Source organism: Narcine bancroftii, chromosome 1 (genome assembly GCF_036971445.1).
Source record: "Narcine bancroftii isolate sNarBan1 chromosome 1, sNarBan1.hap1, whole genome shotgun sequence".
Taxonomy (NCBI): Eukaryota; Metazoa; Chordata; class Chondrichthyes; order Torpediniformes; family Narcinidae; genus Narcine; species Narcine bancroftii.
The window spans coordinates 365,989,852-366,017,569 of record NC_091469.1 but is presented as its reverse complement, the minus strand read 5'-3'; the positions used below and the strand labels follow the sequence as shown (position 1 = coordinate 366,017,569).

The following is a 27,718-nucleotide window of genomic DNA, read 5'->3' as shown; positions in this document are numbered from 1 at the left end:
ACATTTAAGAAGAATATGGACAGGTATATGGATGGGAGAGGTATGGAGCGCTATGGACTGTGTGTAAGTCAGTGGGACTAGGCCAAAAAAAATGGTTTGACACAGTCTAGAAGTGCCAAAGAAGTCTGCTTCTGTGCTGTAAAATTTTTATTGATTAAAGACCAACTGGTAATAACCTAATCTAGAACATGAAATGATCATGCTATCATAGAACCTGAACAGTGAACACTTACATTTTTGACAGTTCTCTAAGTCTGGGCCCCAGCATGCTTCATTTTGACATTGTGAGTGACATTTAAGACCTGCAAATGAAAAAAAAAGTACTTAAAATCAAAATTAGATCAAATGACAATTATAAGGAAATTGATTTAAATATTTAACAAATTCTTTCTGATTCTTCCAAAACGTTTGATCAAAATTATTTCTCATAATTGAAGATGAAGGGCAATTAACATCTGAATTTATTCAGGAGGAGGGAAAATACCTTTAATTTTTCACAGCATTGTGATTTTAAAAGACAATTTCCCTGAATTTGTAACAAAGAATGAAAATCATTACAAGCAAAAGCTATTGCAGCATTCCCGTTTAGGAAAGCAAAACTGTGCACACACTGAAAATGAGTAACTTAACATCCTATGTCCTGCAGGTGTAAGATGAGCCTGGTGGAATTGTAGTTGTCGTTTTCTAAATGGCTATACAAATAGCTTGGTGTCTATGGGAACCATATACCTAATTACTGGGGCAAATGAGTGATAAATTCACTTTGGTGGCTCTTTTGAGTTTTTGCTGCATAAGCAAATGAACTGTGATCAAAAGAGCGGGTTTTATTGAAGATGATCTCTCTTAGCCAGTGGCAGGTTCTGGGATAATGTGTTAATGCCTCACCATGCAATACACCCAGTTCTTATTAGGTATCCTTTAATTATGTACATTACAAAAGAAAACTGTATCAATTGATAGTAAAGCATATTTCCTGATGATCAGTTCAAATAAGATTACTAACATGCAAACAGTTCCAGAGTTCATTTTATTAGCTTGTACAGTCATGGAGCACGGAACAGGCCTTTTTTGCCTGCAGTTTGCCAATATCCTTCTTATCCAAATGGCTTTTGAATGTTGAAATTGTGCCCACTTCTACAGCTTTGTCTGGTTTCTCATTGCAGACATGGACCACCCTCTGACTTAAAAAGTTGCCCTTCTTAAAAACTTTCTCCTCTCTCCATAACACTTTGGCTTCTCATTCTAGAATCATCTTCATTGGAAGAAAAAATATTCATGATGCTTGCAAAGTGCTGGTGTCATTCGGTACCAAGGGCCTACCAAAGAAATGCAAACATCTCTTTCTTCTAGGTTCTGCACCTCTCCATGAAGGGAAGTGGTTAAAAAGCAAAACGTTGACAACATATAAATGATTCTGGTGTGAATGACAAAAATAGGAGACAAATATGGTCAATATTTTGGGCTGGATCCAGTGTTCTCTATAAGCTGTGCATGTGTGTGCAACCAGTGCACAAACTGAACAAAGTAGTTCAAAGTATAGAATAAAATCTTCACTAAATATGTTGCTTCATAGAATGCAATCATACTTGCATTAGATTAAAACATCCCAATACAGTTTGATTAGCCAAATTATCTTGAAACAATTCCAAGTTTACATTTGCTCAAGCATTCAGTGCACACATACTTTTGTCACAGGAATAAAATTTGCATAAGATTTTTGTGCACACTTACTACTAAAAATTAGAGGGAACATTGGCTGGAACCCTTGACCAAGACTTATTTTTTCATTCTTGATGAAGGGTTCTGACCTGAAATGTTGACCATTCTTTTTATTTCCCTTATTGATGCTGCTTGACTCTGTTGAGTTCCTCCAGCATAATGTTTTCTTTTGCTCTGAATTCCTGCATCTGCAGGCTCTGAAGTATCCAAAACTGCAATCAACCTTTAATTGAAGTTAAATTTATATTCAATTTAGTCACAAATACTCACATGCAAATAGATGAGCAAGTAGAATGTGGATCAAATTGTAGGATGAAAAAGATCTCAAAATTAATGAAAGGCTGTGTAAGGCAGTACTTTTATGTTATAAGATAAGACAGCATTTTCTGTTTTAGTCTAATAAATTCCTTTGAAAGTAATTGATAAGAGTGAACTTATTGCTTACAATTCTCTGCAGTGAAGTTTACTGCCATGTTAGATGCTTTGCCATTTTCCAAAATGTCATCCCAATTAATAGATTGCAGGTAACACAGGTAAGGATTCGAAGTGAATTTCACTGTGCCAGATAAAATTTCTGTAAGATAAAATCAAAAATGTCACTCAAAGAATGGCCACCACAGGACCTATAATCATAGCATTTTCAATTCTACTCCATCTCATGTCTAGGTCTCATACTCACTCTTTGTTTAAAAATAATTTATGCACCTTGGGTACTTCTGACAAAATAATTTCAATGCCCATTTCCAGTTGTACTGAGGAGAGAGAGGGGCACTCGCTCTCCTAAAGTTTCTGCAAAGCAGTTTGATAAAATTCAGTTGCTTTCTCAAAAGACATTTAAGGGTTAACCATCCTGGTGAAGGATCAGGAGACAATAAGAGCACCAGGTTGTCACTGTCAATGGAATTCAACAACTTCCTGTCTTCTTTTACTGATACAAAATTCTTATTTCCAGAATTAATTATTTCCAAGTTTTAAATAACTGCATTAACTTTCTCAGATGGTTGTGGCAGGATTTAAAACTGTACCACAATACTCTTGGTTGAGTGTTCTATTTTATTCCGCTTAGCCACTCCATATGGGAGCTTGAATAGTATGTTTTTCCAGAGTAACGTCCTGCAGGGAACATCGCCAAACTTTACTCATGTAACCACCTCAAATTTTACATGCGGACATGATTTACACTACTGGTACTGCAAAAGGTCACTTCCCCCAACTGACATTCAATGCAATTCCACATCCTTTGCAAGATGGAAATTGTCGCAGGAAACACCAAATTCCATGTAAAAAGACTACAAAGTATTTTTTAAAACCATGCTAGTATTCTTCGGGAACAGTGGCCATTATCAGTGCCTAGAGCACAAACCACTATCTCGATGGAAAGAAATGTGAGATGCGCCCAATGTTCAGAAAAAATATTCTGTCAATGGAATTTATAAACTAGTTAAACTTTTAGCTGGAATTCAACAACTTCCTGTCTTCTTTTACTGATACAAAATTCTTATTTCCAGAATTAATTATTTCCAAGTTTTAAATAACTGCATTAATTTTCTCAGATGGTTGTGGCAGGATTTAAAACTGTACCACAATACTCTTGGTTGAGTGTTCTATTTTATTCCGCTTAGCCACTCCATATGGGAGCTTGAATAGTATGTTTTTCCAGAGTAACGTCCTGCAGGGAACATCGCCAAACTTTACTCATGTAACCACCTCAAATTTTACATGCGGACATGATTTACACTACTGGTACTGCAAAAGGTCACTTCCCCCAACTGACATTCAATGCAATTCCATATCCTTTGCAAGATGGAAATTGTCGCAGGAAACACCAAATTCCATGTAAAAAGACTACAAAGTATTTTTTAAAACCATGCTAGTATTCTTCGGGAACAGTGGCCATTATCAGTGCCTAGAGCACAAACCACTATCTCGATGGAAAGAAATGTGAGATGCGCCCAATGTTCAGAAAAAATATTCTGTCAATGGAATTTATAAACTAGTTAAACTTTTAGCTGGAATTCAACAACTTCCTGTCTTCTTTTACTGATACAAAATTCTTATTTCCAGAATTAATTATTTCCAAGTTTTAAATAACTGCATTAATTTTCTCAGATGGTTGTGGCAGGATTTAAAACTGTACCACAATACTCTTGGTTGAGTGTTCTATTTTATTCCGCTTAGCCACTCCATATGGGAGCTTGAATAGTATGTTTTTCCAGAGTAACGTCCTGCAGGGAACATCGCCAAACTTTACTCATGTAACCACCTCAAATTTTACATGCGGACATGATTTACACTACTGGTACTGCAAAAGGTCACTTCCCCCAACTGACATTCAATGCAATTCCACATCCTTTGCAAGATGGAAATTGTCGCAGGAAACACCAAATTCCATGTAAAAAGACTACAAAGTATTTTTTAAAACCATGCTAGTATTCTTCGGGAACAGTGGCCATTATCAGTGCCTAGAGCACAAACCACTATCTCGATGGAAAGAAATGTGAGATGCGCCCAATGTTCAGAAAAAATATTCTGTCAATGGAATTTATAAACTAGTTAAACTTTTAGCTGGAATTCAACAACTTCCTGTCTTCTTTTACTGATACAAAATTCTTATTTCCAGAATTAATTATTTCCAAGTTTTAAATAACTGCATTAACTTTCTCAGATGGTTGTGGCAGGATTTAAAACTGTACCACAATACTCTTGGTTGAGTGTTCTATTTTATTCCGCTTGATCTCTCCACAAAGACAGTGGACAGTCTTCAACAGCATCCAGACAGGCCATGGTCAGTATATCTGTCTGCCCTACTAAAGGCATCAAGCTTGATGACCCAAAATTAGCAACAAATCCTGGGAACAGCATAAATTCTGCCCTCTTGGGGAACCTCAGTTCTTCATTTGGCATCTCAGGATGGGTTGACACTCAGGACATATAGTTGTGATTTTTTTTTCCCCTGTCTTAAGAAAGGAAGACACACTGCATTACTCTCAGGAACAGGAGCAGCACTGGTCAAATTTCCTTTCAATAACACAGAAGTACTGACTACTTATATTGGTTACTCCAGTTATACCAGGGTCGAAGTTGGAAGGCTTCGAGAATTTACCAAAATCTTACGTTGCAATAACCAGGGGAATTTCTCGCTCTCAATCAATTGTTTTGGAAAGTGGGAAGAAGTGGTGGAAGCTGCAGTTAGCCTTGCTCTCCCTTGTATCATTATCTTATATTTCTCCTTTCTCTGCCTTTGAACAGAGCTGTTCATCAGCAGTGCTCTAATTTCACCGAGATGAATTGTCAAAAAAAACCCATTAGAAATTAATCCAAAAGATATAAACAGGGTTTAATCAACTGATATGAAACTGAAAATCAGAAAGATGTGTGAAGAAGGAATTCTTATCATTACTCCTATGCTTCCCTATTGCCTTAAAACACAGAGGAAGGCCACATTAGCCTATCAAGTCCAAAACAGTTCACAAAGCCATCCCATACCCCCAGTAATTTTCCTGTAATCTTTTCTCTCCATACTTCCATCAACTGCTCCAGATTTTACCACACATACAACACTAGAAACCAGCATTGAACCCACTGGAGCTGTGAAGCAGCATTTCAAACAACTTCACCGTGTGTTCCCTTCAGTTTCAGTTGGTTATCTATGTTGATGCCAAAAATGATTTTGATGCACAAAACCATCAGCAACACTGGGGAATTATAATATGAATGGAAGTTAACAGTATGAGCTGGACTTTTCTTCACAGGAGATGGAGTACAGCTGAACATTTCATATAACATGCTAATTCAGGTTTATTTAAAAGACTGAAAGCCAGTTGTTCGAATAATGTTTCTATTTCAGGAAACACAGGTAAAACATTCTCCTTTGCCCAGATGGTTTGGAATCTGTCCAGAGAAGTAATTTTGAGCACATCTCCAGGCTGCCATCTGCAGCATTGACCCTGGGCAGCAAGCAAGTTGATCACCTGTGATCTGCACCAACTTAAACTCGTGGCCAGCCATACATAGAAAAGCTTGAAAAGTCAAGCTCATTGGTGGCTTGCTAACTGTAGATTCCTGGGAATTATTTAGGAGTTGAGGGAAATTGGATTGGTATTGGTAAATAGTGCAAAGGTCAAATTTCAGCAATGATCTCACTGAATGAAGATGTGGTGGTGGAGGGGGAAAAGTGGTCTACTTGTAATTCTCTTTCTTATGTTCTCGTGACCATAACATATCTTTGCTCATGAAAGATAATTTTTCAGGCTGGAATCTGTTTCCCTGTAGTTTAGCGTTCGACAGCAACTATTCACCACTTCGTCATCCTACCTAGAGATTAATCGAAACCAAGAGGTGCCATGGTTATTGCAAAAAAAACTTATAATTTGTCTACAGGAACACAAAGCTTTATCCAGACATCTGAAATCTGGAAAGCTCCAAAATCTAGAAAGTGAGGAGAGAGACGGCAGCGCGAGGTGGGCGGGCGAGAGACCAGCAGCATGAGTCGGGCAGCCGAGAGACCGGCAGCGCAAGTCAGGCTGGCGAGTTGGGGGGGGGGGGGGGGAGACCAGCAGTGCGAGTTGGGCGGGCGAGGGAGGAGACCGGTAGCGCGACTGGAAGGGGGTGGGGTTGGATACGGAGCACAATTCGGGTGGGCTTAAATCTGGCTTTCCGAAATCCGGAAAAATCTGTAATTTGGAACACACTGTCCCCCAAGGGTTCCAGATATAGGATTGTGTACCTGTACTATATTCTGCATTTACCAGGTTAACCAGTTTATAATTTAGTGTTGGGGGCACAGGGCACAATTTCCAGTTTGCAGCAGACATAAAATTTTGAAGTGTATTAACTGTGATGTGATGGTGATAGATGTTAAAAAGGCTGGTGCCATGTGATGGATGAAATAGAGCATGGAAACATAACAAAGATCAAGCTTCAGTATTGAAGAACACAGAGAGTCAATATCGTGGTGAATGTCTGCCAAGCTGCCTGTCTCCCCTCTGGTGAGCCTTGCTGTACTAACATTGGCTGTGCATTTTCTCTACTGTTAAGGACACTGCTAATAAAAGCCATGATTATTGTTTGACCACATCATCTTTGTCTACTTCATCAAATGGCACTACAATTTTATTAGCAGAAATGGATGCAGCACTCAAGCCAGAGCGGCTGATAATCGACCAGTCTGCCCCGAGGGCCAGAGAAATTTTCAACCACTGGATTGCTTGTTTCGATTACTACATGGCTGGAAACAATGTGGTCGATGAGGCGATGCAGTGGGCCACTTGAACTCTCTTTTGCCGTAACACAAGGAGCCACCACTCTGGCTATAGCCTGGGAACATCTGACTGCTTACCATGCAGCACCATGTAATGTGGTGCTTGCTCGATACCAGTTGCTGACTAGACGCCAGAAACCCAAGGAAAGTGATGCTGCCTATCCACTGGCCCTCAACTCACTGGCAAACAAATGTGATGTCAGGGCAGTCAATGTGCAACAACACCCCAATGCCTTGAAGCTGAATGCTTTTGTCAATGGGATTGACTCCAGTTACATCCGTCAGAGGCTGCTGGAGACGGAGCCCTTAACCTACGACCGGGCAGTGACTCTAGCCAAAACACTGAAAAGTACCATGCGGTCCAGTGAAATACTAGAAACCGAAAAGGAAACATCCAGGAGTGCTGGAACCCCAAATGAAAGAAAAAGGCAAACTCCTGAAAAATGCTACTTCTGTGGTAAGAGCTGGCAGCCCAGACAGAAGTGCCTGGCTTGATTTGCTACCTGCAGCTATTGTGGGAAACTCGGCCACTTTGCTAAAGCGTGTAAGGCGAAAAGTACTCTCACTGATAAGAAGGAGAAGCACCAAGAAAATGTGTCCTGGAGCTGCAGGAATGGAAGACAACTGTGAAAAGGGGGAATCTTCAGGCGAGCAGGCTGAATAGACTTCAAGTGACGGCGAGGTGAGATTCCCTGTGATTGCTCAATTGACTCCAAAGCTTGGGAAATGTTACGGACTGGAATGGTGGACTATGAAGGGGGAGGTGAATGGTGAGACTCTTGATGGTCTAATTGACTCAGGGAGTGCTGACAGCTACATTCACGAGAGAGTTGCCAGAGCCTTAAATTTGCAGAGATATCCAGCGAACCGAAAGATATTGATGGCTTGTAGTGAACTTAAAAAAACTGTATGGGACAAATGTAAAATTACTTTAAATTTGCAGGGACATTGCCTGACTGATGTGTGGCTCTTTATTATACTGGAGCTCTGCACCCCTGTGGTACTGGGGTTAGATATTCAATCTCAGATGAACAGTGTAGTGTTAAATTTTGGTGGGCCATTACCTACACTTATCATCCCCTGCGCTAGCTTCTGCGGTCTGTCCACATTAAAGATCAAAGTTCCCTCCCTTTTCAGTGATTTACTCATCGAATGTTGGCCGATTGCCACTAAGAGTCGTTCTTACAGCAAAGAGGATCGTGAGTTTATCAAAGTTTATCAAACCAGTAAGAGTCTATGGCGAGCCCAGGTGGTAGTTGTAAAAAATCACACTAAGAAATGACTGGCTATTGACTACAGCCAGACAATCAACTGTTACACTAACCTGGATGCCTATCCCCTGCCACACATCAATGAAATGATTAATCAGATAGCGCAATACAAAGTGTACTCCACTATCAACCTCAAAGCAGCTTACCACCAAATCCCCATTTTAAAAAAAGGAACTACCCTATATGGCCTTTGAGGCTGATGGAGGGGGGGGGGGTTATACCAGTTTAAAGGGAACCTTTTGGGGTCACTAATGGTGTGTCCATGTTTCAGAGGGAAATGGATAAGATTGTTAGGATGTATGAGTTACAGGGTACGTTTCCCTATCTGGATAATGTCACTATCTGTGGGAAAACACAGGCTGAGCAAGACAACAACTTAAATAAATTTTTAGCAACAGCTCAAGAACTCAACCTTACATTTAACGAGGGCAAATGTGTGTTCACCGTGACAGAGCTACCCATTCTGGACTATATTGTCCACAAGGGCGAAATCCGCCCCAACCTGGAAAGAATGGCCCCCCTTAAGAAGTTACCCTTAGACTCAGCAAAAGCCCTTAAAAGGTGTATGGGATTCTTTTCCTACTACTGCAAATGGGTTCAGGACTACGCCATTAAGGCACGCCCTCTGTTTGACACAAATCTTTTCCTCTCTTTCCAATGGCCTTGAAGGCTTTCGAGAGAATTAAAGCTGATATTGCCAAAGATGCACTCTCGTCCATTGATGAAGATGTCCCATTCCAAGTGGAAACTGATGCCTCAGATTGTGCCTTGGCAGGAACCCTTAATCAAAAGGGCAGACCTGTGGCATTCTTCTCCCGCACGTTACATGGACCTGAACTTTAACATCCTGCCATTGAAAAAGAAGCCCAGGCTATAATTGAAGCTGTTCACTACTGGAGACATTTTCTAGCCGACAGAAAATTTATTCTCGTCACTGATCAGAAATCTGAAGCCTACATGTTCAGTTCTAAAAACAAATGTAGAACCAAGAACGATAAGATGGCACGCTGGCGAATAGAACTCTCAACTTATAATTATGAGATCCAGTACAGACCGAGCAGGTTAAATGATCCCTCTGACGCATTGTCACGATCTGCTGCTGGTGCTCAGCTGGAGGGGCTAAAAGAGATCCATAGCAGACTGTGCCACTCAGGAGTCACGAGATTCTTCCACTACATAAGGACTAACAACCTTCCTTACTCTCTGGAAGAAGTCAGGAAACTGACTAAAAGCTGTCCTGTTTGTGCAGAATGCAAACCGCAATACTTCAAAGCTCCGGCGACCACACTCATCAAGGCAACCCGACCTTTTGAGAGGATTAGCTTAGATTTTAAAGGGCCGTTACCTTCCAACAACAAAAATGTATATTTCCGTACTGTAATTGATGAATATTCCAGGTTTCCCTTTGCGATACCCTGCCCTGACGTCTCGTCAGCTACTGTCATTAAATCACTTGACAGAATTTTCAGCATTTTTCCCAATTACTTTCATACTGATAGACGCTCAGCATTCATGAGCACTGAACTGCAGCGAGCCCTGCTATGGAAGGCGATTGCCACCAGCTGTACCACGAGCTACAACCTGCAGGGCAATGGGCAGGTCAAAAGGGCTAATGCTACAGTCTGGATGACTGTTAATCTTGCTTTAAAAACACATGGTTACCCTGTTACGTGATGGCAGGAGGTGCTGCCTGAGGCACAACATTATATTTGTTCTTTATTGTGTACTGCAACAAATCAAACACCTCATGAACATATGTTTGCCTTTCCTAGGAAATCAGGAACGGTGATGGACTGGCCAGTCTGTTTATCTGAGCCTGGAACCGTGCTGATGAAGAGCCATGCTCGTGCGTGTAAAACAGACCCCCTAGTCTAACTGGTTCAGCTACTGCATACCAACCCCAACTACACTCATGTTAAATTCCCAGACGGGAGTACTGACACTGTGCACCTAAGAGATCTGGCCTCGCCTGGTTCGCCCCTTCCGCACACCCCTACTCAGAGTGAGCCTGAGAGATTGGGCTCACCCCCCTCAGCCTGTGACCCCTAGAAAGCTTTCAGATGGTCATGGTGAGGCTCCACTGCCTCATGCTGGCGATTCTGGAGTGTGTCCAGAAGTCAGTCCTTCCCACACTACAGACCCAGGACCTGTACCAGTTCCCAAGTTTGCAAAGGAGCCATCTGTTTTGAGAAGAAGCACCAGAATTCGTAAACAACTTGATAGGCTGACATATTCATAAAACATCTCATTATGTTTTAATTGCTTGCTAGATATTGGTGTATTTTGGCTGTTAGAGTATTGTCAATGCCAAACATGGTATCCATGTATCTCTTGGTTCAGTCTTTCCTAGCAGCTGTCCTTTTGGTTTTAATCCTTCTTCTGCCGGGGGGAGACTGTGGTGAATGTCTGCCAAGCTGCCTGTCTCCCCTCTGGCAAGCCTTGCTGTACTAACATTGGCTGTGCATTATCTCTGCTGTTAAGGACACTCCCCTTGGATATAACTGTGTATGCACCTATTGTCTTTCATTATTGTACCATGAGTTTCTGCTAATAAGAGCCATGATCATTGTTTGACCACATCGTCTTTGTCTACTTCATCAACTGGCACTTCAAATATAAACTGCAAGATTCAATTCTAGAAGAGGCAAAGGTAAGAAGAAATGTGAGGGCATAAACAGGTGAAGATGGCAGAGCAAGTGAGGATGCGTTTTAAGAGAACATGAATTGCTTGGCTTTAATTGTAGAGGATGAGGGTACAAGAGTAATGAAGTCATGATCATCAATGTTTCGGCCAGCTGGAGTATTGTGTCCAAACTGTGGCACCACATGTGAGAAATATGTGAAAGCTTTAGAGCAATGGAGAACAGATAGAATAATTAATGAAATTACTTCAGTGACATGTCATGTGAGCAAAGAGAAGCTGGAGTAACTCAGCAGGTTATGGTCAGAGAACATTTTGTGTCAGGATCTTTCATCAATTGACTGGTTCAGGTGCTGGTTAGTTTTCCCACAGAAAACTTGGGCAGCACGGTTGGCTGTGTCAGTGCCAGCTATCGGGTCCAGGGTTCGAATCCCACGCTGTCTGTAAGAAGTATGTACGTTCTCCCCATATCTGCGTGGGTTTTCCCTGGGGTCTCCGGTTTCCTCTCACCATTTGAAACATACCAGGGGTAGAGGTTAATTGGGCAACACGGATTTGTGGATCAAAATGGCCTGTTACCACGCTGTATGTCCAAATTTTAAAAAAAATTAAAAAGGCGGTCACCGTTGGGACAGAGGCCGAGCTGAGAAGGTGATTTATAATTACAGTTGAGTACCTGTCAATTTTGGGTGAATATAAAATGAAGGCAGGATTGAGTGGATTGGTAATTTTGGAGCAGCATTTCTCGAGGGACTACTGTCTTGTCCAAATGCTGCTTGATGTCTAACTGCACGTTTTAGGAATACCAGGCATTGGTGAGGAGGGCAAGCAATTCTAACATTCTTATTTTATTTTTACTACTTCCAAAGTTAGGGCCATAGAACATTACAGCACAGAAACAGGCCCTTTGACCCATCTAATCCATGTCAAATTATTGATTTTGCCTAGACGACTGAACTGTACCCAGACCTCAGCCTTCCATACCTCCTCCCATCTATATTCCAGAATCAATGTCCAAGGAGATTGCTTAATCATGCTGTTGGTGAAGGTTTAAGATAATCTAACATGGGGATATGAATCCAGGCAGAAAGGCAGAGGGAAGCAATACAGAAACTAAAGCAAAAGGTAGAAGAAAAAAAAGAATGAAGTACAGAAAGCCAAATGTAAAAGACAGGGTGTACTAGATTCTAAAAGGACAATAAGTGTATGGCACCTTATGTGAAAGCCCGTATTAAAGACACAAAGGGTGCAGGATGGAGATATTGGGAATTAAATATCCAAGAGTATCAGGGAATTTGGAAGGTAAGGGAGGTGGAGTAGTGCTCTTAATTAAGGATGAGATCAGGGTGATGGTGAAACACAATGCAAGATCTAAGGAACAAAATATTGAATCCATTTGGGTAGAGATTAGTAACAATAAAGGGATAAAATCACTGGTGGGAATTGTCTATCAGCTACCAAATAATAACTTTACAGTGGTACAGGCAATAAACCAATAAATATCTGAAGCACGTAGAATGGAACAGCAGTTGACATGAGGAACTTTAATTTTTACATGGATTGGGTGAATCGTTGGTCAAGGCAGTTTTGAAGAGGACTTCGTAGAATAAATCCATGATAGTTCTCTTGAATAGCATGTTACTGAACCTGCAAGGGAATCTGATATCTTAACCTTTTGGACTTGGCCATTTTTAACTTTTCATCATATGTGTACTCCGGACTGGGTCTATGGCTAAACCTTTACAATATTGAAGTGTAGTGTGTGTTGGGTACAAAATCAGTCCCAGAAAACTGGACCATGGAGTTTATGTATTTGTTGTTAGTCTCAGAAAACCAGAACATGGACTCCAAACAGTTAAGTCTGGTCCTGTGGAATATAAAGGTAAAATTAATGATCTTGTACAAGGATTCTCTTGGAAAGAGTGATCACAGCATGAATGACCTTCTCATACCAATGGAGGGTAACATATTTTGCTCTAATACCAGTGCATTATGTCTAAACAAGGAAAATGACAACAGGATGAGAGGGGAGTTGGTGTGTGTAGGCTGTGAACTACATTCCCATATGATGGGATAGTTGAAGAACAATGGAAGACTTCCTTAGAGATCCTTCAGTGTTCAACAGATGTTCTTTCTTTGGCTTGGCTTCACGGACGAAGATTTATGGAGGGGGTAAAAAGTCCACGTCAGCTGCAGGCTCGTTTGTGGCTGACAAGTCCGATGCGGGACAGGCAGACACAGTTGCAGCGGTTGCAGGGGAAAATTGGTTGGTTGGGGTTGGGTGTTGGGTTTTTCCTCCTTTCCCTTTTGTCAGTGAGGTGGGCTCTGCGGTCTTCTTCAAAGGAGGTTGCTGCCCGCCAAACTGTGAGGCGCCAAGATGCACGGTTTGAGGCGTTATCAGCCCACTGGCGGTGGTCAATGTGGCAGGCACCAAGAGATTTCTTTAGGCAGTCCTTGTACCTTTTCTTTGGTGCACCTCTGTCACGGTGGCCAGTGGAGAGCTCGCCATAGAACACGATCTTGGGAAGGCGATGGTCCTCCATTCTGGAGACGTGACCCATCCAGCGCAGCTGGATCTTCAGCAGCGTGGACTCGATGCTGTCGACCTCTGCTATCTCGAGTACTTCGACGTTAGGGATGAAAGCGCTCCAATGGATGTTGAGGATGGAGCGGAGACAACGCTGGTGGAAGCGTTCTAGGAGCCGTAGGTGGTGCCGGTAGAGGACCCATGATTCGGAGCCGAACAGGAGTGTGGGTATGACAACGGCTCTGTATACGCTTATCTTTGTGAGGTTTTTCAGTTGGTTGTTTTTCCAGACTCTTTTGTGTAGTCTTCCAAAGGCACTATTTGCCTTGGCGAGTCTGTTGTCTATCTCATTGTCGATCCTTGCATCTGATGAAATGGTGCAGCCGAGATAGGTAAACTGGTTGACCGTTTTAAGTTTTGTGTGCCCGATGGAGATGTGGGGGGGGGGGGGGGGGGGGTTGGTAGTCATGGTGGGGAGCTGGCTGATGGAGGACCTCAGTTTTCTTCAGGCTGACTTCCTAAAAGGTCATGCATTCAAAGTGGGAGACTGGAAAATTGGGAAAACTTTAAAAAGCAATATGGAATCATGAAGCAAAGAATAAAGAAGGGGAAGATAGATGATGAAAATAAACTAGCACACAATATAAAAACCAAAAAGTACAAGTTTTTATAATTACATGAAGCAGAAATGGGAGGTTTATGAGAATGCAGGATCCCTTGGAAGATGAGAAGGGAGAATTAATCTTGGGTAATGTGAAGTGCCTGAGGAATTGATTGACTATCTTATTGGTCCCCGTGAATGAAAGGCATGTCTAACATGGTAGAGAGATGTTGTGGATGTGATGGTAGATGACAGTCTCAACATAATTGTGGTCACTAATGAGGTAGTGCTGAACAAACCGGTGGGTTTAAAGGTACACAAATCCCCTGATCCTGAAGGAATGTATTCCAGAGTACTGAAAGAAATGGCAATTATAATAGACGTGTTTTTAATAATTTACTCAAGTTCTTTGGACTCAAGGAAGATTCTGGCAGATTGGAAGACAGCAAATATCATTCTACTGTTTAAAAAAGGATGAAGGCAAAAGGCAGGGAATTTTAGGCTAGTTAACTTAATGCCTGTAGTCAGGAAAATGCTTGATACTATTATTGAGGAAGAAATAGTGAGACAATAGACAAAAATCATTCTATCGGACAGACACAGCATGGATTCAGGAATGGCAGATCCTGTTTGACAAATTTACTGGAGTTCTTTTGAAAATATAATGAGTGTGGTAGATAGAGGGGGAGAGGTGAATGTTGCATATTTGGATTTCCAGAAGGCATGGAGTTTGGGGTAAAGTATTAATGTGGATGGAGTATTTGTTTCAAATAGAAAAGAGAGAGAGAGTTGTAATAAATGAGTTTATCTGTGATTGGCAATTAGTGGTGAGTGGAGTGCTGCAGGGGTCATTGCTAGGTCTACAACTGTTCACAAAGTTTTGGATGAGCAGACTCATCCAACAAACTCAATCAGGGGCTCAGTTAGGGACTCTGATTTGTGCACTTCATTGATTTTTTAAATTTTCTCTGCATTGCACCGTTTGTTTACATTCATTAACTATTGACAGTTATTTGTTTACATGTATACGCTGTGTACAGTTTTTTTTGCACTTCCAATAAGTAGTCATTCTGCCTCACCTATAGAAAAGAGAATCTCAGAGTTGTATGCGATGCCATGTGTGTACTCCGACAATAAATCTGAAATCTGACTGATGGTAGCATATCTAAGTTCACTGATTACACTAATTTGAATGGAAAAAACAAATTGTGCAGAGGTCCTAGCAGACCCAAATAATGTATGTAAACAGTTGGCAGTGGTCACCAACACTGACTCTAGAATCATAATCTTTCATTGTATCAATCAAACATAGCAATTGAATTTCTTGCTGCTTCCTACACCTGCTATCAGCTGCTGAACCAATATTCCTCCATGCTAAGCAGCATTGAAAAGAAGCAACAAAGTTTTGGACACCTTACTTGAAAAAAAATATACTGGCTTTTATGAAGGTGGTGCAGGGAGGTTCACCAGGTTGATTCTGGAGATGAGGTGTTAAGCCTGTGAGGAGGGATTATGTTGCTTGGTGAATACCTGATGGAATTCAGGAGAATCAGAAGGGACTGCATTGAAATACACAAGTTTATGAAAGGGATAGATAAAATAGAGTAGGTGAGACAAGAACTTGATGGATAGCCTCAGAATTTTGGGGAGTAGATTTAGGACAGTGATGAGGAGGAACTGCTTTTCCCAGGGCAAAGTTAATCTTTGGAATTCTCTTCCCAAGGAAGTAGTAGAGGCTGCCTTATTAAATATATTTAAGACACAGTTAGACAGATTTTTACTTCGTAGGGAATTAAGGTTTATGCGGAAAATGAGATAAGTGAAGCTGAGTCCATGGCCAGATCAGCCATGATCTTAGTGAATGACAGCGCAGGCTCAACAGGCCAGACAACCTACTCTCCTCCTCCTATTTTTTATGTTCTCACTTAATGAGTCACTCCAGCTTCTTTTTGTTCACTTAAGGTTCTAGCATCTGCAGATTTTGTGTGTCCCTTGGTGGCATATAGATTGGAGAGCAGACAAAGAATTACTGGAGGAATTCAGCAGGCCAGGCAGCATCTATGGGTAGAAATCATCAGTCAACGCTTTGGGTGGGGACTCTTTATTTAGACTACAAGGTGTGGTGGTACACCACCGGCCTACTGCAGGGGGAAACCTCTGTACCTGCAAGAGTGTAAGGGGACAGGACAACACCTGGCCGGCTGCCAATCAGTCGCCCTGAATGGATCAAGCCCCACCTGGTCAGGTGTCAATCATCCTCTGGGATACAAGTCTGCACTGGCCTCCTGAAGTCTCACTCAGAGTTACTGCAACTACAGCCAGCCTGGCTCTGTGGAAGTCTTTGTGGATTAAAGCCTGTTGTAGAGTCTTTACCTTGTGTGTGTCTGATTCTGGCTAACAAAGCACAGGGAAGGGGTGATTTTATGTATATAAAGGAGATGTTGTGATTTTCCTTGTGAACCAGTGGGAGGTCTGGACATGTAGGAAATCTCCATTAACATGGCATGTTTAATACTTTGGCAGATTTTCCAGACTATCAGATGTCCAAAACCCCTTTCTGAAACAGATTGGTATAAAAATATTCCAGAGAAGCTGCTCACTTTTAAGGGAGAATGGGAACTGGGAACCCCATACATTAAATGAAATGTTGGAACTGCAACCCAAGTGTGATGAAAGAGCATGGGACCTAGGGCTTTGCTGGGTTGTTACATCTGGGTTCTGTTGTACTTAAGGGTGCACTTGGCATGTGTCAAAAGGAGATTGGGAACCAGTGTAGTGAGCCGGATGCCGAATCACTGGAATTTCTTAACAATTGGATAGATTCATGAGAGGTAAGAGAGTTTCTTGTCACAAAGTTCAGGTGTACTGAAATTCTATTTGCAGCATCCACATGGGTACGTAAAATGCACCGAAAATAGTATAATGCAGGTTTCCAAAACATGCAACATGACAGAAAAAGAGAAAATAAATATAAAAGGGAAAGATAAATAACTATTCACAGAGGTACCTAGTGAAAAATGAGTGATGATTGCTTCAACAGTACAGATGGACACATTGGTGCCTCCGAGTGGCTTGCAGGTTGGGTACTGGGGAGAGCAGCTAGAAGTGAAGTGCAGGTGGAAGGGTCAAGAAATGGAAAGCATAGATTGAAATGATTGGCAATAAAACCTGAAGTGAAATAAGGAAAAAAAATGTTGTCATTCAACAAATGGCTTGAATCTGGGATAATAGTGGAAATAAATTCAATCACTTAATTGCAAAGGGAATGGATTATATTCCTGAGAGAGAAGAATATGCAGCATGCTGGCACCAGACAGGAGGATTGGGACAAGTTGGATTGCTATTGCATCGACCTCGCATGCACACAAAGTGCCTTTTTTCGTGCCATAACCTTTCAATGCTTCTACAAATAATATTATGCATTATTGTAAAATTACACTTTTTAGTGTGCGTGAATAGAGGCCTTGAACAAACCTGTAAGATTCCGTAAAGGTAGCTCACTGAGCCCAGTGTTTCCTTCCCGATCATAGTTCGACAGAATGACGAGGGAAAACTTGTCATCGTAAAGCTGGTGGCCTCGAATGATGCGAAGATTCTGCAGTGGGATCCGTGAAATTTTGTTGAGGGCTATGAGGACGTAACCGGAAACTTCCTGAACACTCTGCAAATGAAAGGAAGGCACATCACAAGATAACTGTATTAACAGTTTTTTTCAAGATTTTGGAGGTAATCTAAAATCTCTGGTCATATGTATTTGAAATTACAATACTGAGGCATACAAATTCTAAATATTCATGGTCATTTATGCATATCTGCATGCTCACTTGTTTCTCTTATTGTTTTTTTTTTCTCCTGCCATCTTGCACCCTGGGCACCCTGCACGACCTTCTCCAAATTCCCATTATTTAATTGTGATCAGGTAGGTATCATATTGTTTTCCTCTGACATTCATACACAAACATTTCCAAAAAAGCTGCTGCATTCAGATTAGGAGCAGGAAATACTGCTAATTTTACCCTCTTTTGTCTTGAGGGAAGTGTGGATCTTCCGTCCATGCACCAACTGGGAAACAGTGGCGTGGGTATCAGAGATCAGAACTCGATTCATTGCCAAAACATCAGGAAACCATCACCTTGCTTGATAATGAAATCTTTATCTTTGCTACATAAATACACTGTTTGACTTGCTGAGTTTCTCCATAATTGTAATTTTACTTTGAATTGAATTATTTGTCTCAATCCCAAGAGGTCTCTTTCACTTCCCTTATTGCTAGACATTCAGTACTGATGAAATGGAAAGTGGTTGTCCCTCCTACTTACACTCAGTGGTCATATGACATGCTGGCATGTCTACCTTTGGGGAAAAAAAATCAGATGTTCCTCCAATGCAATGGATTTAAACTTTTCAAGTTTATGGGGTCTTTTATTGATATTTTTTTCATAATCTATAAAATCAATTAGATCTTGTCTTGTGAGTTTGTACTTCTTAAAAAAATGGTAGTGAAATTGTACATACAGGTATCTATCAAATAACCTCGGAAGGGAAAGCGGTAGAATTTGTAGTATACTATCATTTTTTAAAATTTTTCAATTAATCAATTATAACTGATTAAATGATTACATGATTATTTCCTTTTTTGTTTAATTGTTATGATATCTAGTTTATTTGTAATACATTTTCTTATATACATCTTTCTTTTGTATGTTTCCTTTTCCATATTTACCTCTTTATATTTAGATAAATATGGTTTCAACTTTTTGTATAATTATTGTGAAATTTAATAAAAATATTGAAACAGAATTTATTATCTCTTGCACTGAAATACTGCAAAGAGCTTTGAAAGTAGTGAATTGCAAACTGAAGGATATGGGCATGACACACAGCCAAAAAGAGGAGAAAAATAACATTGCCTGGAACCACTTCAGCCAAGGTGGAAGAGTTAATCCACTATTCACAAGGTTACAGATAAGTAGTGTTTGGTTAAAGAGACAAAGGGAACTGTGAAGAATTGAAAGTAGTCAGATTTGATTTGCCTCCAGTGTTGAATATCAGTCATTGCATTGTGAGAGAACAACCAGCAATGTGGCCCTGATACATGTCAAATGGCATCATCAACCAAAGAACAAGGGGATCAGATGTTGAACTGAAGAGATCATCAAAATGAGACTGAGACAAAGTGGGAGGGAATAGAGAGCCCCAGGGAACCCACATTTTAACAGAAAACAAATTGCCACACCAGGTATAAATTGAGTCAGTTCAATCTTAATTTTAATTCTCTTTATAAGGAATATTTTCCTGGTTTAGTTATGTTGCTGCACTTAGATTATTGTTTAATGCCCATTTTTTAAAATGCAGAAGCTATTATGAGGAAATTAAATAGCAATTAAAGCAGAAGTCACATGATGTTATATGTGGCTCACTTTTTTGGAAATGCATGGTGCCACATCCAATAAAAAACACTGGAACCATTTAAGACAATTGCTGTTCAAAGGCAAATCTTAAGTATTTAGTCATGGATTGCATTTTCACAACATTTATCAGCATTTAACTCATTCAGAAAACGTAACTCAAATTTAAAAAAAATAGATTCTAGTAAAGCATTTGACAAGGTCCCTCATGGTCTGTTGATCCTGATGTGGAAGGGGAAGAGGGAAAAAGAGGAGGTGGGGAGGGAATTTATAGAAATTGGGGAAGTTGCTATTGAAACTCATAACTCCTACATTTCCTGCTCATCTGCTCTGGTCCACTCTGCCTCCAGACGTAACAAACATGGATTCTGCTTGTCCTTACCTACCACCCCACTAGCGTCTGCATCCAACACATTGTCCTCTGTAATTTTCGCCATCTACAACAGGAACCCACCACTAGACAAAGGAAGCGATACACTTGCGCCCACACCTCCTACTTCACCACCATTCGGGGCCCTAAATAGTGCTTTCAAGTGAAGTCACACTTCACTTGTGAATCCGTGGGAGTGATCCACTGCATCCAGTCCTGCCGCTGTGGCCTTCTCTATGTCGGAGAGGCTGGGCGTGGACTGAGAGATCACTTCACTGAGCACTTTCACTCTATCTGCAACAGTGACAGGGATCTCCCAGGGGCCAAACACGAATTCTGCACCCCACTCCCATACTCACATGTCTGTCTATGACCTTATGTACTATCACACCAAAACCACCGTAAAATGGAGCAACAACACCTGATTTTCCATCTGGGCACTCTTCAATCTGATGGCATTAATACTGACTTCTCTGGTTTCTGCTCGTCTACTCTCTGTTCTCCCTCCCTTCCCTTTCCCTCTATTTTCTTTCCTGCAGCTCCCCACCTCCTTCCCTCTTCATTCACAGAGTCATCCCTCCTTCCCTTGTCCACCTATACCCTCCTGCCTTTGGGACCGTGCTCCTCCCCCTGCCTCTCCCCCACACCCATTTTGTTCATGTGCTGCCAACATTTTCCCATACCTTGATGAAGGGATGAAGCCTAAAATGTTGGTAATGTATCTTTACCTTTGACCAGCATTTTGTGTTTTTACTTCAGCTATGTTGTTTTCAGACTTTCGTGTTTTACTTCTTGAAATTGATGCCATCTGGTTGGTGACTGGTCATATAAGGTGATGTGGCTCCAATTTGTGGGTAGCCTCAGTTTGGTAGTACATAAGGCCATGGACAGACTTGATTGTGTGAGAATGGTGTGTAGAATTAAAATGCTTGGTCACTGGGAGGTACTTGCTGTTGCAATGAACAGAGAGTAGGCACTCAAGCAAACAATCTCCCAGTCTGCCTACAAATTGGAGGAACAACACCTTATATTCCGTCTAGGTTCTCTCCAACCAGACTGCATTAACATGGACGTCTCCAATTTCTGTTAACCCCCTCTCTCTCTCTGTCTCCTTTTCTCCAGCCCCCCACCCTCTTCTCTCTCTTATCAGAGAGCTACCCTCTCCTCCTCCAACTTTTTATTCAGGAGCCTGCCAGTTTTTGCTATACCTGACGAAGGGCTCAGGTCCAAAACGTTGGTTACCATTCACTTCCTATGGTTGCTGTGAGGCCTGATGAGTTTCTCCAATGCGTTTGTGTACTATTCTTGACCCCAGTATCTGCAGCCTTTCTTGTTTAAAGAATGAAGGGAAGGGATTGGGGAGCAGGAGGTAGGGGGAGAGAAAGAAGGACACGGGAAAGAGAGAGACATGGATAGCGGGTGAATGGAAATTGGAGAAGTTGATATTGATGCTGTGTGATTGGAGTCTGCTGAAATGTAACTCCAGGTGTTGTTCTTTCAATTTACATGTGGCCTTATCCTGGCAGTACATGAAGCATGTCAGCGTGGCAATGGGGTGTGGAATTGAAGTGGTTGGCCAGTGGAAGGTGCTTGCTGTGGCAGCAGACAGAGTGAAGGTACTTGACGAAGCCTTCTGGCCAGTATGTGTGCAATCTCCCCAATGTAGAGGAGGCTGCATCAGGAGCAAGGGGCACAGTAAATGATCCCTACAAATTCACAGATGAAGTGTTCCTTTACTTGGAAGGACCATTTGGGGGGACCGAACAGTGGTGAGGGAGGAGATGTAGGCAAAAGTAGAGGACTTCTTGCAGTTATAGTATTAGGTATCAAGTGTGCGATTGGCGGGAAGCGATAAGTTGATGAGGAAGTCATGGAATGAATGATCCCCATGGATAAAGAGAGGAGGGGAGCAATTGCAGAGAATACCATGGAGGACTGTGAAGGCTCATAGGGTGGTTGGTGAGGATGAGGGGAACCCTGACTGTGTGGCTTCTTTAGGGTAGATGTGCGGGAAATAGATTACATGTGGGTTAGGGATGAGTAGAAGGGAATAAGGAGGAGGACATCTCTGAAGTCTGGAATGGAAAGCTTCATCCTGGGAGCAGATGTGGCAGAGACAGAGGTAAAGGAATAGCATCCTTAAAGGAGAAAGAGTGTAAAGAGTGTGGTTGAGGGAGCTGAGGGGGGGTGGGGGGGTTGGTGATATTGTAGGTAACATCTGTCAAGACTTTTTCTCCGAGATGGAGACCGAGAAAGAGAAAGAGTTGCTAGAGTTGAACCAAGTAATTTGAAGTCAGGGTGAAAGTTAACACCAAAGTTGATAAAGTTTATGAGCTCATCAAGGGTACAGGAGGCAGTACCAATGCAGTCATTGGTGTAATGCAGGAAGATTTGAGGAGCCTTGTCTTTGAAGGCTTGTAGTACAGATTGCTCCACTTATTAAACAAAAAGATAGCTGACTCCCATACCTACAACTTTGATATGGAATAAGTGGGATGAGCCAGAGGATGATACTTGTGGACAGCAATAAGAGGTTTATTAAAGGATACAGACTCATAAAGTGCAAAACTTTAGAAATGGAATGAACGTCGAGCAAAAAGGCTAAGAAATTGGAGTTAGGAGAGTAGAGAAAACTTCCGTACTTTTGCAAAAAAAAAACTTAACAATAAAGCTAATCTCATTCAATTTCCAAAGTGAGAAGAAAGTGGAATAGTAAAATAATATACATTTTAAATTTGGGTATTTCTGACAGCTTGTCGAATTCATTGGGATTTGGACTGGATACATTTATTTTTAAACTTTATTTAAGATTTTATAACATGAATAACATATAGGATTACATTTAAAAAAATTAAGAATAAAATAATAAAATAGCAATACAGCATCAGTAATCTAAATAAACTATACCCTCCCCAATAATTATTACACATTAATAACCCAACTCAAATTAGTCCAACCCCACCTTTCCCCCCAAAATAAAGAGTGAAGAATTAATAAAGTTAATAATATATGTGAGAAAAAAAACCCACTTATAAAAAAAACATAACCGATTAAAATACTAACAAAAAGAAAAGTAATTAATACTAAGATATCAGACTTAAAAAACATATTTAAATCAAACTTAAATGCATATATTTAACAAACGGAGTTAAGATGAAACATATATTTAACTCAAACTTAATGTAAAAAATTAGTAAAGTTAGTAACATTGTCTATCAAAAATTCTTAAACAATAATCAATTCTTAAAAATATTGTAGCATGAGAAAAAAAAGATGAAAAAAAACTTTCTCTATAGAGATAAACCTTCACCAAATATCAACTAACTTCATATCTATCATCATATTAGTCACATAAACCACCATCTTAAAACAAAATTCAAACCTCATTAAGCATTGTACAATTCAATTTTAGTACTCTTCCACCATTTTTTCCCTTTCACTCTTGAATTATCCAATAAAAGCTCCAATACCACATTTAAATATCCCCAATCATTACGTTAAAATTCAGATATCCAAATAATAAAAACACATCTGCAACGAAATCTATATCTTCAACAAATGGAGCATAAACCACAAACAAAATTCAAGCCTCATTAAGAATTGTACAATTCAATTTATAACTTTCACCATTATTCCCTTCATTCTATAACTAAAATAGCAAAATAATATACACCAGAATTACCACTCCTTTCACCTTAAATTTAAAGAAAAAATATTAAAAAACTTATCCATCCCATTCACATTTAAATTTCAAATATTTCTTATCAAATACTTTCTTATCCTTTTTTTTAATAAACAAAAAAAAACCCTCCGCGCAATGCGGTAACTCCCAAAAAAAAATGGGTGTGAGATAACTCACACGTAGCAGATGACTTTCAGGAAATAGTGCCTATCCAGTTCTCTCCCCCAACTCTCACTTCATCTTAAACTAACATCATCATTATTTAATATCCTTTTTTTAAAAAAAAAATTAGAAAAAAAAAGGACAACTCTTCTTTTAATCAGCTCCAATTGCCGAGTCACCATTACAACCATTCCTTCTTGGAGCACGGCTCTTTTCTTCCATCTCTTGTCTCCTTAGAGATCGCGGCGGACTATGTCTCTGTTGAAACTGAGTAATTGGCAGCTCTTGAGCAAATGCTAAAGCTTCCTTTGGAGAATCAAATAACTTTGGTTGGCAACCATCTTGAAAAACCTTCAAAACAGCTGGATATGTAAAGGTTGCCTTGTAACCTTTCTTCCACAACAACTCTTTAGCAGGATTGAATTCCCGTCGTTGGAACATAACTTCTTAACTCAAATCCGCATAGAAGGAAACTCGATTATTTTGAATCATCAAGGGTGATTTTCTCTGTTGTGCATTTCTAATAGCCACTCGTAAAATTATTTCTCTGTCGTAATAATTCAAGCAACGAACCAAAACAGGTCTTGGACTTTGACCTGAAATAGGTCTTCTACGCAAGGCTCTGTGAGCACGATCCAGTATTATACCTTCCAGGAAATGTTCTTGACCCAGCACCTGCGGAATCCATTCAGTAAAAAATTTTCTTGGGTCTGATCCCTCCATACCTTCCGGCAAACCAATAATCTTTATATTGTTCCATCTGGATTGGTTTTCCAAATAATCAATCTTTTTCACCAAATTTTTATTTTGAGTTTGTAAGTCTTCGACCATTTTGGTCATATCAAGAACTTGATCCGTATTTCGTCTATATCTTCTTCACACAAATTAAATTTATCTCTCACTTCAAGCTTAAAAGCTCCAAACTCAGCCATCTGTTGAGAATGTATTTTCACCAGGGTATTAAACCTAGTACCAAGTTCAGTCATAATCTTGGATAATCCCTGCATTGTATAAGATAATTTACATTCAAGATTCACAAGAATCTTTTCAATTGGAAGAGATTCTGGCTCAACAGATTCCTGCTTCTTCTGCATAACCAAAGGATCTTCTGTTCCTTCCTTCATTCTGGTTGCCTTCCTTGTAGTATGACTGCGTGTGGAAACCCCAGCCACAGCCTCTCCAGCAATAACTGGAGGACGCTGGCCGGGGTTTTCCCCAGTCCATAATATATTAATTTCTCCCAGTACATCAAGTTGTATAGGTTCTTCCATCTCAAGAGGTGCAGTTTGCAGCGCCACCACTACAGTTGACAAATGCCTTTCCCCAGCCGGTGTTTCAGCTGGTAATACTTCAGCTGATGATACTACAAGCGGTTCATTCATAACATTGTCGTCAGATGCTACTGCGCATGTGTGAACCTGAGTAACTCTTTGTTCTAAAGGCTGTTTGGCGCCCTCTTTAGGGGGCTCTACCAATGTAACATAGAGCTCTGCATCCGAACACTGTAGCTCTCTCCTGGGATCCATTTCACGCTGAGTCCCGGTGTCTTTCCTGTAGATAGGCTCCAAAACTTGAACTTTTGGAAAATGTAGTTTTTTGATGATCTGTTGTCGTTTTTTTTTTGCTCTTTTCCACCAATTGTACCATCATAAGTTAAATTAACAGCACTGAAATTATCTAAACTTTTAAAGAATTTTAACGGGCATTTCTAGACAAAACAATAAGATAGAGTCAGGAGAGGACTGGAAGGCACGTCTGATCCTTATGCCATCTTGCCACGCCCCCTCTTGGACTGGATACATTTGAAGACACATAATCATAGCTTTCACATTATTTTTGGGAAATATAGCAAAAGAAATGTTATCAAAGGATTGGAAATCAACTGGTATTTTGTCAGACTACAAAACTGTGGATAGAAAGATTTTATATCAGTTACATGAAAAACATTAGAAAGCATCCTGAATGAGGCATTCCACATGAAAACAAGAAAAAGTCTTTGGATGTCATGTTCAGAATTGCTTTCAAACAATTTAATTGTGCACAATAGATTAGAAGGTCATCTACTGAAGTGAACTGAAAAATCCAAGATAAAGCCATTTCAGTTCACAGTTTATGAGGATATAATTTAGAGCTGGAGGTTGGGATCAAAACAAACAACAAGGTACTTGAAAATCTTGGAAATCAAATAAAATAGATCCAGATTAATCAAGGCAGATGAGTGGATAGAAGCTTCTATTTTGAAAAAATATAAAGAATAAAAATTATATCCAAGCAATTCTAGGGCTTAGGGGGTGTTATATTTCAAACTTTCTTCTTGTATTCTTTGATAAGATGTTACATGGATTAAAATGAAAATTCAGCACATGCAAAAAATATTGCAGGTCAGGCAGTTTCTGTGGGAGGTAAGATAGTTGAAGCTCAAGACCAATTGCATTTTAACTGATCAAAAAATCCGAGACCTGAGAATATAACAACAGTACAACTCCAATTATCCGAAATGTTTGGATAACTGGTCATTTAAAAAAAAAACAGCCCGGTAGCAACAACAAATCACTTATATCAACGTTAAAAGATCAGCAAACAACAAGGGAAAGATTTTTAAGCATTAAAATAATGCTTAATTCTCACCAAAGGAATGTTGGTCGCCACCGATCCCTGACATGTCGCATCCACTGCTACCAATCACCAAGACCTCCCAACCACCACCGTCGAACACTAAGACCTCCCAACCACTGCCATTGATTCCCGACATGACCCCACCACTGCTGCTGATACCTAGGGAGGCTTCCCGAGCCAATGGAACATTCACTGGCAAGTTGGCGGACTCTTGTCTCCTCGGTCACTGGAGCTCCTGATGCCCTAGTCTCAACTCTGAATCCTCCCCTATAAGCTTACCACTCTGGGGAGTCTGGTGTGCATGTGCAGTAGTAAGCCAAGGGGAGGGTTCAGAGTCAGCATTGGGTGTGCTGAGGAGGGGAGGGGAGAGAAGGAAGGAAGGGGGAGAGGGAGGGAGGGGATAGGAGGGTGGGGAGGGGTGAGGGAGGGAGGGAAGGAAGGGGAGGGAACACCACTGAACCTGAGGTCCCTGCTCCTGCCTGGGAGTCCAAATTCCCACTCCTGCCTGAGATGCTGCTCTCCTTGATGACACCGGGACAAGGGATTCTTCGGACCGCTTGCAGCTGGGGGACAGTGGCACACAGATTGAGAGGGAGAGTTGGAGAGACAAGTCAACAGGGGAAGGTAAAGAAGAAATGGAAAGAGAGAGGGGAGGGAGTTACCTGAAACGAGGACAACCGTCATTCTAATTTCATGTTGAGTGATTTTTTTTAACAACCTGTGAGGTCTGTTGGGCTCTGGAAAAAAAAATTGGATAAATGAGGATTTCTGATTGTTTGGGATATCCTCATTCATCCAAAATTTACATTTTTTTTCAGATAAATTAGGATTTTGGAGAATCTGATTTTGGATAATTGGAGTTGTACTATATTTCTCTCTTAAAAAAAAAATGCCTGGACTGCAAAGCATCTCTAACACAGTTAGTGTTTAGTCTACCACGCTTAGTGACTGTGGAGTGTTGATCAGTGAGGACTCAATGAGTAATTAGCTGTTGGCCAGAGTTACACACAATACATTCTTTATGTTTCTTCTCAGTTAAATGTATTGATGACTTTGTTTATTGCAACTTATAAAATTATCATTTCAGTCAAGCCCCAATTTCTGCACCAGACTAAAGGTATTAAACCTCATTTACCCTCTCATGTGATGTACAAGAGGAGAAGATCTACGTGAAGCAGCTCATAAATGTCATCACACTCCAGCTCTATTATTTTCCCCCTGGTACATCCACGTTGATTCAATGGCCAGGAAAGCACACTAGCACCTCTACTTATTTAGAAGCCCCAGGAAATATGGCGTGTTACCTGCATACCACAACAACTTCTACAGATGCTCCACTGAATGTATACTGTCAGGGTACATTACTGCATGGTACAGGAATTGCTCTACCCAAGACTGCAAGAAACTCCAGAGGGTTGTGAATGTGGCTTAGACCATCGGATAAACCCCACTCCCCTCCAT

The 27,718-nt window shown here is 40.7% G+C and overlaps 1 protein-coding gene across 10 annotated transcripts in view; it reads right to left on the bottom strand.

Moving 5' to 3' along the window:
* The window catches only part of egfra (epidermal growth factor receptor a (erythroblastic leukemia viral (v-erb-b) oncogene homolog, avian)), a 334,197-nt gene that overhangs the window by 91,998 nt on the left and 214,481 nt on the right, over positions 1-27,718 (bottom strand). For all 10 annotated transcript variants that reach the window (XM_069912695.1, XM_069912648.1, XM_069912661.1 and 7 more), the window contains 3 exons: positions 17,494-17,680; positions 2,165-2,293; positions 234-302 (listed from right to left, as the gene is read on the bottom strand). In XM_069912695.1, the coding sequence (XP_069768796.1) occupies positions 234-302; positions 2,165-2,293; positions 17,494-17,680 (385 nt within the window). The remainder of the gene's footprint in view (positions 1-233; positions 303-2,164; positions 2,294-17,493; positions 17,681-27,718) is intronic.